General features: G+C 38.7%; 1 protein-coding gene and 1 long non-coding RNA gene across 2 annotated transcripts in view; one reads left to right on the forward strand and one right to left on the reverse strand.

The window, feature by feature from the left end:
• Positions 1–1,024: 1,024 nt before the first annotated feature.
• LOC144996872 (uncharacterized) lies at positions 1,025–7,411 on the reverse strand. Its single transcript, XR_013659655.1, has 2 exons — positions 7,274–7,411; positions 1,025–2,209 (listed from the first exon to the last, which is right to left on the reverse strand). It is a non-coding gene; the product is annotated as an uncharacterized LOC144996872 (long non-coding RNA).
• lsamp (limbic system associated membrane protein) overlaps positions 7,325–13,304 on the forward strand; it is an 834,470-nt gene continuing 828,490 nt past the window's right edge. Inside the window, exon 1 of the mRNA XM_023961459.2 lies at positions 7,325–7,552. Within this exon, the coding sequence (XP_023817227.1) occupies positions 7,489–7,552 (64 nt within the window). The 5' untranslated portion in view covers positions 7,325–7,488. The remainder of the gene's footprint in view (positions 7,553–13,304) is intronic.

Genomic DNA, 13,304 nt, shown 5'->3' on the forward strand with positions numbered 1-13,304 from the left:
CACACACACACACACACACACACACACAAACACACACACACACACACACACACACGCCTCTTTTTCAAAGGCGGGAGCGCCAATTCGCATGTTTAAGGCCGTTCAATACTCTGGCATAGATTTCACAATAGCAGAACTATAGTGCATCAATTACTAATAGCAAGCACTGAATCACCACCCTCTAATATCCAGGCAAGTACCGTTTTACCCGAGTCTTAATTCACTGTCCTCTTACTTAGTAGTGGCCCCACTGGACATGTCCAAACCTGCTACCCGTGCCCCATGCAAAGCACAGCACAGGTTTGTTGACAACAACACTCACATAAGTTAGCAGACAGTCATATCTGTCTGTTTATTTTGAACACCCCCACCACCAACAGCCTTAACCTCACTTCTGCTCACAGCCTCCTCATTTATGGTGAGCGATTTAACACAACCAAGATTCCCCACTCCCCATGAGTCTTAAAAGCTGAAGGCGGGGCTAACCCCCAGAACACCACAATATATTGATTTGCTATATGAGCAGTGCTATTTTTGGAGCATTCCCGTTAAATGATATTTACCCTTCCAATCATTTTTTACATTCTCGCTTTAACTGGGATATTGATCTTTGTGTCTTTTGTGGAAATGATGTAGAAACTGTGGAACATCTTTTCTTTGAATGTTTTCATGTAAAAGAGTTTTGGTCTTCTTTTCATAATTGGCTCAAATCCAAAAATATCATCATTAACCCTTTAAATTGGAATACATTTAAAATTCGATTACAATTATTTGACAAAAATCTGGACTTTCTGATTAATGTACTGATTGTAATTTCAAAGCATTTTATTCATACTTGTAAATTCTTAAAGGTGAAACCTCACATTAATGGATTACTCAACCGTCTCAACCTATTCTCTAAATGTTTACATTACATGAATCATAAGAATGTCCAGACATTGTGTAATTTATTTGATTTATTTCAAGTTTTGTAATAGATCCTTAATTTTACTGACTATTTTTTTAAGTTATATTTGTTTTCATATTTGTTTTTTTTTTGTCTACCTCTATCTCAGAATTGATATTGTTGGCATTGACAGACATGCCCTGAAAAAAGAAAAAAAGGTGCTCGCGGGCACAGGGTTGGTGACCCCTGGTGTATATCTTTATATACTATGGTCACTTACAAAATAAATAAATATTAACCAGTTTTTAGTCCTTAATTCTTGTTTTCACTTTTTAATGCTCACACAGCAGCCAATCAGAATCGAGTTTTCACCCAGAGCATGGTATAATTCATGTTGAAACTGTCAAGGTGCCTCTGGCAGCCCCGCCCCCTCTGCTTTGCTCTGCTCCTGACTCCACCAGCTGTGACCACTTCATCCTCATCAACCCTGCTGCTCTTAAGGAGACCCAGCTCCATCGTTCGACGCCAGTTTGTTACCCCTAATGGTGACTACGCCTAGTCTGCCTGCTCATGCCTATCTTTCTTTTGCCTTGCCTTGCTCTAAACTTATGTCTCCTTGTCTCAGGATTCGTCAAAACGAAGGTCACCCGTGTGGAAGTCATCTGCTACTCACCTGCTGCCTCGAAGAACCTCGGAGCCGATCTGCCGCGGTATTACCTCCAGCCACGCCACAAGCCACGTTACAGTCTGGATCAGCAACCTGCTGAAAACAACCTTATCATCTGCCTTGCTATGAAAACCACTTACCAAGTCACTCACCTGTGTGATCATTCTGAGTTTCAGAGTCTGAGTCTGTCTCGCCTAAAACCTATGACAATTCCCTTCAGTTCAAAAAGCAAAAGGACAAAACATTTTATCAAAAACAATTAGTGACTTTAAAACTGCCTTTCAATAAAAACTGTAAATAGAAATAGAAATAAAATTCTTTCAAAATTAAAGGCTGTAATTTGAATCAATTCCCTTCCCATACCTCACTTCCTGTCTTTTTTCCTAATCACTCCTGATTGCTTTTCATCTCACTCACCCGTGCCCCTCATTATGCAAGTCTTATTCCTTCTCATAGGAAGCACTGGTAAGGGCAACATGTGCCCCTTCATTATTGACATTGTAATAAAGTTAGGTATATGTTGAATTGATCTTTATTAAGGGAAACATTTAATGACCATGGTCATTTCTAATCATTTGTTTGTTTTTGAACAGCTCTGGTCTTACCATTATGACAAACACGCCACAGTTGTTTGAACACGCTTGCTTTACCAGAACCTGGGGGGGTGAAAAAAAAGTTGATTAAAGGATAGTAAGCAAATAGAAAATGTTAGCTGATGCAATGACAAATCAAACCGGAATATGAGGGGCCGTATAAGACATTATTTATTCTGAACCATTCACATTCATACATTCTTGCTCTCACAGTCATATATACTCTCTTTCGCATACATATATTCTCTTACGCATACATATATTCTCTCTTGCACATACATATATACTCTCTTTCGCATACATATATTCTCTTAGGCATACATATATTCTCACTTGCACATCCATATATTCTCTCTCTCGCATGCATATATATTACTTTACACATACATACATTCTCACTCTCATTGTCACTCTTAAAGAATGTATGTATGTGAAAGACAAGTATATATGTACGTGTGAGGGAGAGTTTATATGTGCGTGTGAGAGAGGAGTATGCATGAAACGGAAGTGACTTTACATGAAAAGGAAGGCACTTTGAATGAAAAGGAAGGCACTTTGCATGAAACGGAAGGCAGATGATTTCTCGTGCTCTGATTGGACGAGAGGCCGCCACCTCCCATTTTGAACAGACGCTAACATGAACCAATAAGAAGGAGCCACGGAGGTCCTGCAGCAGGCCATCGGAACCTTAAGAAATATTTTATCTTCACCTCAAGTGGTCACAAATCTGTCTGCATCTCTAGAGACACAAAGGAATGTCTCAAATACCAATAATGGTAATAGAAGTGCCACCGAAACAGAAAATCCGTATCCACCTTTTTCCTAGCCCCCATGAGCCTTTGCGTGAATTATGGGCGACACTTCCTGTAGACGCCGGAACACGCATTTACATTAAAACAAATTCCTCTTGTTTTCGATCCATAACTACATATAAATGTGGGAAAACCAGCTGTCATTTCTTAAAAAAGGCAACGGTGAGGTGGAGATGAAATATTTGTTAAGGTTCCGATGGCCTGCTGCAGGACCCCCGTGGCTCCTTCTTGCCGGTTCGTTTTTTTTTAAAATAAACTTTAACAATATCTTGCACATACAAAATACCAAACACAAAACTCCACTGTGTGCAAAATACAATCTTCACGTTCGCCATGAGAATGAACAAAAAAACCTAATGATAACCATATAAAACAGGTTATGCAAAAAGAAAACAAAAATAATAAGGCAAAGGAATCTGTTAAAGTTTCAGGAGAGACCATGTTTCAACTGTTCTGACAGCTTTTTTGTTAGTGGAAGATTTAATACTGTTCACATACAATACCATTTCTTTCTGAAAAACATAAAACACTGTTTTTTTGTTGGCATATTTACACTTGTGTAAAAAGTATTTAGCCATAATTATAAGTAAATTAACTACATATATTTTTTCTGCATTAAGTCTTCCTTGTGTAAAATATCCAAAAATAATATGCTCGTAAAATAATCTATAATCTTCACATAGATGAGTTCTTATAAAATGTATCACATCTTTCCAAAATAGTTGAGTGAAAGAGCAAAACCAAAAAAGATGAGGCACAGTTTCTGGTGGGGAATGACAGAATGAACAGTTTATGTCCAGATCTTTTTTAAACTTAGTAAAGAAATGTTTCACTGGATAAAATTTGTGAAGAATTTTGAAAGAAATTTCTATGATTCGGGGGGTTATCCGTTTTTGAATTATGCACATTAGAAATTCACCTGGAGGTCATAAATCCTAACCAAGCTGGCCAGTTCCTGTCTGTTTTGGTGGACTTGGTCTCAGAAAAGGGCAGCTTTAAGTTACACAAACATGTAAAAACTGCACAATTTCCTCTGACTGCATCTACTCTACATAAATCCATTTCAGATCTTGACAGATGAGTTTTCATGGTTTCAAATGATGGAATGGTGCTAATGCAACATCATTTTATTATTGTAATATACTGTCATAAAGACAATTATTGACATTATTGACAATATTCCAAAGTGTCTCCACATACATGGCAGTGGAAACACTTTGGAATATTGGCTATGTAGTACTGCAGTATTATATGTAGTTCTGCATAGTGCCAAAGTAACAGAACACAACTTGCACCTCCATTCCATTGTGCCACCTTTAGCCTGCAATCTAAATATGTTTAGTTAAATTGTAAATAATTTCAGCTCTATTTAGACCTTTGGCTAGTTAAAATGTGCATAAATGTTTCCATGCTGCCGTATAAATCTAATAATGGTAATTGTTCAGGATGAATATATTAAATAAGTATAAAACTCACCCACTGACACCTCTTTTCTAGTGAAATGGTGACTTTCTGGTGAACTTTCTGAAGTTCAGTATCTGAAAAAGTCCAAAAGAGATTTTTCAATGTTAAAAAATGTTTCAATTATATTCTGATCAAAAAACATTTATTGCACTACACAACCTATTGCATTTTTTGTTTTTTTAAATAGCTCTAGACAAATAACTGATCAGGAGACAAGTTACTTGGCTGGCTTTGGCTTCAACCTGGAGGTGAAACACTGAACACTCTGTATTTCGGTACCTAAACACGACACGGTTGATTAATTTATTTTTACAAAAACCTTTTTTATAATGGAGATCAGTGATTTATAAAAGCTTAAAGCTGCATTCAAAACCCAATGCTTCCATGTAGCAACCAGGCTTAAAACTGTTGGCGGTAGCTCCTCCCACACAACCGTTAGAGGCTTTGAGTGACATTTTTGGACAAATTTCCAGCAGCAAACTTTAGCCACAGACAGAGGCCTCCAACGCAAATTTCACACGCGGATCACGTTTAGTGTGATTGCAGCATAACAGATCATTTCTACCTCTGAAAAAAAAAAAACTCATCACTGTCGTAACTTACGGGCAGATATGCATTTTGGGTTTGGCTCGCCATACGTCTGCTATGACAAACTCATCATGTATACATTGCCACATTAAGCTCTAAAACAATCGTAACACACATATGTTTAAACAACAGTAAACCACATTTACGGTAGTATAAGAGCATTTTTAAAGCATTCATTCAAAATAAACCATGAACGATACTTAACTTACCAAATTAAATCAGGGCTGAAGACAAGACGGCACCATCAGCGATGAGGCGGATGGAAAAAAAAACCCGAGGTTGGGGCGTCTTGAAGCTTGAAGGTTGGGGCGTCTTGAAGCTGCCATAAGATAGTTTTAGCACATTTAAGGTAACCATTTGTTGCAAAGTCTGACAACTTTGCAATATGCGTGTTGCAAAGCCTGTTTTCGCAATAACAATAAATTTGCGATATATTGTGTAGGCCTAATGAATAGATATTAAACAAAAAAAAAGACAAGTGGTTTAAAACTGAACTAACACTGTCCAAAACAGACATTGCCCGGCGAGGAACCTGATAGGATGTGTTCTACTCTCATCTCTTCAACCGCTGCCACTTAGGGGATCTAAATAAAAAATCTCTCTGGCCTGTGACCTCAGCAGCTGTTAATAATATTAAAAGCATGCCAATTCATTTTATGTTGTTTGGATCAATAAGAAAAGAAATGATCAATGTGCTTACACAGAAGATCCAGTGTCCAGGAACAAAAACAGGGATGATGATCCACTGCAGACTGGATGCATTGTCTTGTAAAAAAACAACAATAGCAAAACATTGCTAAAATATCCGATTTGGTATTTCCTTACAAAAACATGAGTAACTGGCAAATTACCGGAAGGTGCTCCATCAGGTTTGCTGATATTGGTGGGAAGCAAGTGGCTGTTAGCAGCAAAAACATGCTCCACTCTGTAATGGACAAAGTGGGATTTTCATCTTCACTACAATTGATGATAAATTTGTGAAAGAGCTTAATTACCTTCTCAATGACCTTGAGACAAATGTTGAGGATTTAGCAGAATACATGACACAAGGGTTTTAATTTAAAACACTATAATATATTTTATGAATAATTTGTTTTGTATCTAAATCATAGATTTAAACCAGATTTAAACAGTCCAGGTTATATGGTTATTGAGCAGGACCTGGTATAAGGTGTTCTCCCTGCGTAAAATGCAACAAAAATGATCCCATTTAACATTTTCACAAATCAAAACCGTGTTTAATATGTAGTTTAGTATAAAAATCAAAATTTAATTCAGGTTTGATCAGTCCAGGACATGTGGTTTTTGAACAGGACTCGGTTCTAGTTAGGCCTGCATAATATACCGCAAATTTATCGTTATCGCAACATCAAGCTGTGCAATATGCATACCGCAAAACATGCCGAAAATCGCAATAAGTGGTTACCTTAAATGTGCTAAAACAAAATCGTGGCAGCTATAAATATTGAACAAATGAAACAAATCCCTTTATGCATTTAACCAATAGGAAGGACCCGTTTACGTTGTTGATCAATCAGATGAGCCCTTTTATGTTTGATGTTTGCCGCCTACGTTGACAAGGGGTCATTTGGAGTATAATTTTTAAACTGTTGCAGTGAAATGGAAATGATGTTTTTGGTTGTTTTGCTATTTGTTTATATACCGCAAATTATATCGTTATCGCAATATTAATCACCAATATCGCATATCGCGAGTTTTCCTCATATCGTGTGTTCTAGGGGATCTTAGATTTTAATTTTTTAAAATCCAGGGAACTAAATAGTCCTGCACTGTAGTTTTTTAGGGATTAACATGGGAATTCGGACACAGCCTAGATGTACCTTTGTGTTTCACGGACGAATGGGCTTCCAAGTAATAGGCCACAACAGGCTCTGCATCATTGTAATGGAAAAATGGACGATGGAAAGTGTTGTTTTGTTTTTTCGCCGTTGGTTTTTCATCGTGGAATGAAACTGTAAGGGGTCTCTATACAAAGACCGAAATAATACTGGTGAAAAGTTTTACCAACAATAGAATATTTTTCTTTTTATGTTTTATTAGATACAGAGCTCTGTAAAAATATTTCTATTTTATCGCTACCCTAGTGTAGAATTTTTAAAGACTATTTTGTTGACAGTGTATAGTGCAATTTGAGAACAATAAAAGTTTAAAAACAGCTTTTCTTTCTTTCTTTCCACACACATGCGTGAGCACGCACCAATGACGAGAACGCAGGCGCGCACAAACGCACCCTCTCTCTTACCCGTCAGACTTTCGGTAGGGGTCGCTAATCTCCACGTGACATCAGCAGCGAAAGGAGCTCCAGAAGTCTCCTGCTCTGTTGTTTTCCATCAACCCCTCTCAGACTGGGATTTGCTCCTGTGCTTCACCTGCCGCGCTCTCTCCCGTGGATACTTACCGCTGGACACCCAGAATCGCCGGGAAGAGCGTGGAGGTTTGCACCCGAGGACTGACAGCATGCCTTACTTCTGGAGACACACTGCGTGGATCTCCGGAGTCGCTCTCCTCTTGGGATTTCAAGGCAAGCGCTCGTTATTTCTTTCATGTCACCTCTGGACGTTTTTCCACGGGGAATAGTCAAAGTCAAGGGGAGATCAAATCCACCAAAAAGCAAGACATGCATGTGATAATGTGACAGGAGCTTGTTTTGCAGAGGGATGACAACCACGCATCTGTGATGCCTCGGGTTCTCCGTGTGTGTGGGTGTGTGGATAAAGTTAGATGGTAGTGTGGAGGAGGATGCTGGTTGGATACCTTGTGAGCAAAATGTGCCACAAAGAACGTAGAAACTCTCTTCACGTAATCAGCGTTTGGCTCATCCTCTCTCGACCCACTGCACTCTCTCTGAGCTGCTCTGGCGCTGGCAGGGAGCCCATGAGTGTGCTGTGCGTGCCAAGTGCGCGTGATTCATGCTAAGATGTAAAACACTGGCACCATAAGAAGGAGCCAGGAGACATAATGGCGTAGAAAAGTGAATTGGTTTTAATCTTTAGTCCTCTTGGCTTTTGTAATTACATGTCAGGAGAAAGTAATGATGCTATTTGAATGAGGGTGGATCTGTTTAGATCTGTTTACTACTGTCTGTTTAGTCAGTAGTTTTTTATGATTTATTGTGTCAAAGGGTTTTTTCAGGCAGAGACACACAGCCCCAACTACACCACCCTTATCTAATAGAGATTTTATGTTTTCTATGAAAAAGCATTTAGCTGACTCTGTTGAGTGCTGAGCTCTGAAACCAAACTGCATTGGATGAAGAGAAAAAGATGAATTGTTGAGGTGTGAAATAATTTGTTGGGCAATAAGTTTTTCTGCGATCTTGGACACTGTCTGTATGATACTGATGGGTCTGTAATGTGAAAGCAACATGGCGTCTCCGTTTTTGTGGATTGGAATCACCGCTGATGATTTCCATGCACTTGGAAATACTGATTCATAGATGGATTGATTGAGAATAATGGTTAAGGGAGATGTTAAGGTTGAGCTGAGTTCTTTGAGCACAAAAGTATCCATACCAAATATGTATTTTGTTATGCTTGATTTAAGTGACCTGATTGTTTGTGAGACTTCAGTTTCAGTGACAGTCATTAAGCTAAATATAGGCTCTATGGCATTTATAGGACAAACATGCAAATCATTAGATTTGAAATGACAGGCAATTAAGGAAACTGATTCAATGAAAAATCTATTGAAGGCATCTGCTACTGTGACTGGATCCTTAGTAATACGTCCATTTACTTTTATTTCTAAACCTTTTTTGTGTTTTGTGTCCTTTCCTTCAAGTTTTTTTCAATTTTTTTAAATTCACAACATTATGAAACAAAGTGGTAAAAAGCATACGGAAGGCCAAAGCAGATTTTTTTCTTGACAATAATTGAGAAAACCAAAGGTTGGAATCCCCTTGAAGGAAAGATAAGATAAGATATCTTAAAGGAATATCTTATCTTATCTTTCCTTCAAGTTTTTTTTTCAATTGGCTCCACGTTTTTTTGGAATCCCCTTTCGAGCCTCGAGCCCTCACGAGGCGTGTGAGGCAAATTTGAGGCATGTTAAAACAAAGACGGTGTACGTAAGTTTCACATGCGAATCGGGTTAGGTGTGAACAGACGATTGTTTTAAATAATTCGCGCGGGGTGGGGAGTGCAATCAACTGTGCATGTGCGTTCCGAACCGTGGCTAGTGATCCGCATGGACCACAGATCAACCGTGATCCATTGAACCCCTACTTTGTAGTAGCTGCACAATAATGCAGTGGTTGGTGCTCTTGCCTCACAGTAAGGGGGTTGTAATCCTGGCTAGGTCCTTTCTGTGTGAGTTTAGATGTTCTCCCCACAAATACTGTATGTAGGTTTTCCTCCCTCCTCCCACTGTTCAAAAAAACGTATAGGTTAACTATGAAAGACAGACAGTGACTACATTGTCCTTTCAGTGTGTGTGGTTGTCTGTCTCCGTGAAAGACTGGCAAGCTGTCTAGAGTGAACCCCACCTTCACCCAATAGTAGCTGGGTAGACTACTGCGTTTATAAAATGGATTAATCGATCTGAATTGATACAAGCTTGATAGATCAATAATTTATTCATAAAATTAGAGATCGATTTTCTATGCCTTTCCTTTTCCAGTGAATTACGCAAAACATCAATAAAACGAAAGTCCGCTAGCTTGATACTAGTAGAATTCTCCATAGGACGGCTACTGCTACCGCTCATTCAACCTAAACATATGGTGCTGCTTAAATAAACAGCTCTATATACTCACAAGCAGGAATTTTCCAATCTCTTGTGAGGAAACATTTTTTAAGTAACCATTTTTGGCTCATCAAAGACCCATGTTTTTATTTTTTTAAACTGGACACTCGATGACATTTTATTCCCCCTTCTGCAGTCTGTGCTCCAACCTGAAACTCTTTAAAATCCCTGTCGAACAGAACAGAAGACAGTCTTCCCTTTCTATGTTGCAGTTCATCTTTCCCAGTTTAGCTCATTCTATTAGAGAGATTATGCTGCCTTTTTTAAACGGCGAACACTGTTCTGTGTCCTGATTGGCTGGAGACCCTGTCAATCTCAGTCCATGCCGTGTCTCCTATACAGAAATGCTGAGCTCTTCAGAACAGAAATCTGTGATCAATCCAATATTTGTTTTCATTCTAAGATCCTGGACCTCATATCTATGAAGGTTTGAGAATTTAAACAAGAGAAAAGTGTGAAAATGTTCATGTCTGTGTGAGAAAAGTGTATTTAGGCAGTGAGGAGTTTCACTGCCATAAACGTGTGTAATCAGACTCCGTCGATTTCACCGATCACAGTTATTTTTAGAACGCAACTCCTGCAATAAACGAGGGAACTCTGTACTGGTGAAAAGGTAACACAGATATATGCATAGCTGCAGCAAAAGACATAGAAATGTGCTTTCTCTTTATTACTAGATGAAAAACAGACGTGCAGGACACAGCGCAGCTGCGCAAACTGTGAGACGTGAGATAAGCTGGAGCCCTCAAAATCTTTATTACGATTACGATAGGAGAGGATCGATTATTTATTGTTTTTTTTTTTTTTAATGTATCAGTATATTTTCCCTGAATTATATTTTTCTCAGAATATTAGATATTAGCCAGTAATAAACAGACTTCAGACACTTTGTCACCTTTCCGGTAGCCATGAGGCCGCCCCCAATGAAGAACACGGGGCAGGAGGCTCCGCCTTTGTTTATACAGACACGTAACATCAAACAGTATATTGACAGTATCGTTTTTGTGATTTTCTCTTCTTTCTGCATCATAGACACAGCTGAAAACTTCAGTCCAGCAAAAGGCAGGTTAAGAGATGTCTTCAGATTTGATGATAATCATCTTATGGGCCATTCAACCCATTGCTTTTAAACTCTGTTAGCTTATGCTGACTACCACAGGTACATATTGTGGACAGGGCTCAAAATCCATAACCCCTTTCCAGGAGCAGAAATATCTATGAGATTTAAGAAAATAATAGTTTAAAAGACAAAACACAGATAGACATTATTAAAGACCCACTCCCATTAAAATTGTGTTTTTAACATGTTCTTGTGGAATTTTTCTGACGATGAAGGTCAAATATAAAGGCAGTCGTTTTTATCCCTTGTGCTATCCTAGGCACTTTAACATTGGGAGTTGGGTCATCTAGACCCACTAGACAGTGCTCTGAACCTTTTTTCTTCAATGATTTGTGATCTTTACTGGTGTCCATGGATTACATGAAATCTTTCCACCTTTATCCACCTTTGTCATGGTAGGGAGAACATGTCAATGTAAGGGGGGGGGGGGGGGGGTCATCTAAGGTACCACAAGGGTTAAGACTTACGTAACTGCTCTGTTTTGTAATTGTTTTTAAAACTTAAAGCTTCTTAAATCAAATAAACTCAAATAAGGAAAAACCTTATTGGCCATATTTCTGTCTTTATCAGGGTGATGCCAAACCAAGTGCAACAAGATAGTAATTTGTTCACACGTCTTTTGTGACCATAACAGAATCAATGCCTGCTGTAGCAAATGGAAAAAATCTCTCTCAGTCTTGTATCCAAACAAAATCCTTCTTTTATCGATGTTTTGAAATCATTGGAGGATATTTTTCAGCAAACTCAGTGCTGACAGGGCTGTAAACCAATTTATTTCTCCCTGCATCTGCCCTCAATTAAGAGTCAATAAAAAAACTAAGAGGTGAGACTGTGTTACAGGATTACAGGATTAATGCTTTTTGCCCTGCTTAAGTGCCTTCCCAATAAATACTGCGTCCACATATCAAGCATCTATTAATCATTCATTCAAACAGGTAATCCTGTTGAGAAAAACAACCCGGATGTTTGGTTATTGTGTAGATTTCCATTTCCTTTGAATAGAGACTTTTGTTTCCTTTATTTTGCTGATCATGGGGATGTTAGAGTCATGCAGTGAAGCCTGCAACATGATCAGAAATTTTAACTACGTGCATTTTTTCATCCCACTATGAATGGACAACCTTTTCAAAGATTTAGAAGATAATAAAGTCATAATGGGATAAACTCGTTTGAGGTAGGCAGAAATTTGCCAGTTGCGGGCAAATACGTTTTCATACAAACTGGATCAAACTCTGCTGGATTCTCTACACACACAGTTGTGATCAAAGCCAAATTCAATGATTAGTTCCACTTAATGCCTGACATTTTGTCAGTGCAGCTGTTCCAGCTTTGATCTCGTTTGAGTGGTTTGCCAGCAGTGGATGGTGGAGATACAAAGAGTTTTACCACAGCTTTGTCTGGCTAAAAATGACCTTAGCGAGGGTTAAATGAGAAAAAGGTCAGGTTTCTACCAAAACTTGGGCAGAATATTGAATCTGGAGCAGTGGAGGAAACTGTTGAATCACTGTTAGCATAGCGGAACATAGTTAAGAGAACTCTGTACTGTGCACGAAGATATCTTTTAAACTCCATATACTTTAAAGATTGATGCTGTCAAGCCATTGAATAAAGCCTCTCTGCTGAGTCTTGCACACACACCCATTTCCATGAAACACAAAAGTTGTGCGAGCACTGCTATTGAGCAGAAACGCCACTACCCTTGATGTATGAATGTGAGGAAATTGTTGATAGCTGATTCATCAATTACAAATTGGTTTCCCCTTGAGAGAAAGACACTACTTGAGTGAAGTCAGTCACATGTATCAAAGCGTCTAATCAAACAGTCCATTAGCTTTTTCATCAAGGTTGGTTAAGGTTTAAGACTTTGAGGGCTGCAGAGGACACACAAAAGGGTAAAAATAACTGTGCCAAATTTCTCTTCTCATCAAAAAAGTTGATTTTTTTTAAACAGAAAAGACACAAGGTTTTAGTGTCTTTTAGTGTCAAATTTTTGGGAAAAACGACATTATTTTAAACCCTTATAAATGAATTTAAATTTCTATGTTTTTTGTGTATTTTATCTGAGATATAGAGTCAGGGCTTAGAGCTCTGTCTCCCCCTCTGGTCACTAGTGAGAACCATCCCCTGACTGTTGGCTCACTACATCTCCCAGCCGTCCCAGTGCGCAGTTCCCGGACGTTGCTCTCCTGACTCTCATTGACAATGACCCACCTTAGTCTTATGTGGCACACGGAGCCTCGCTCAGTGCAAAGTATCGTTGGTGCTGTATTCCCTGCACTACGGAGCGTTATTACTCTGACCTGCCATTCTCTTTTTCTTCTGCTCCGTCTCTGTTCGTCTGCCACATGCCACAATTCACACCTGAACTACGATATTCAAAGTCTGATCTCTGAAACTTTTTTTTTTTTTT

This window comes from Oryzias latipes, chromosome 13 (genome assembly GCF_053564925.1).
Source record: "Oryzias latipes strain Hd-rR chromosome 13, Olatipes_Hd-rR_3.1".
Taxonomy (NCBI): Eukaryota; Metazoa; Chordata; class Actinopteri; order Beloniformes; family Adrianichthyidae; genus Oryzias; species Oryzias latipes.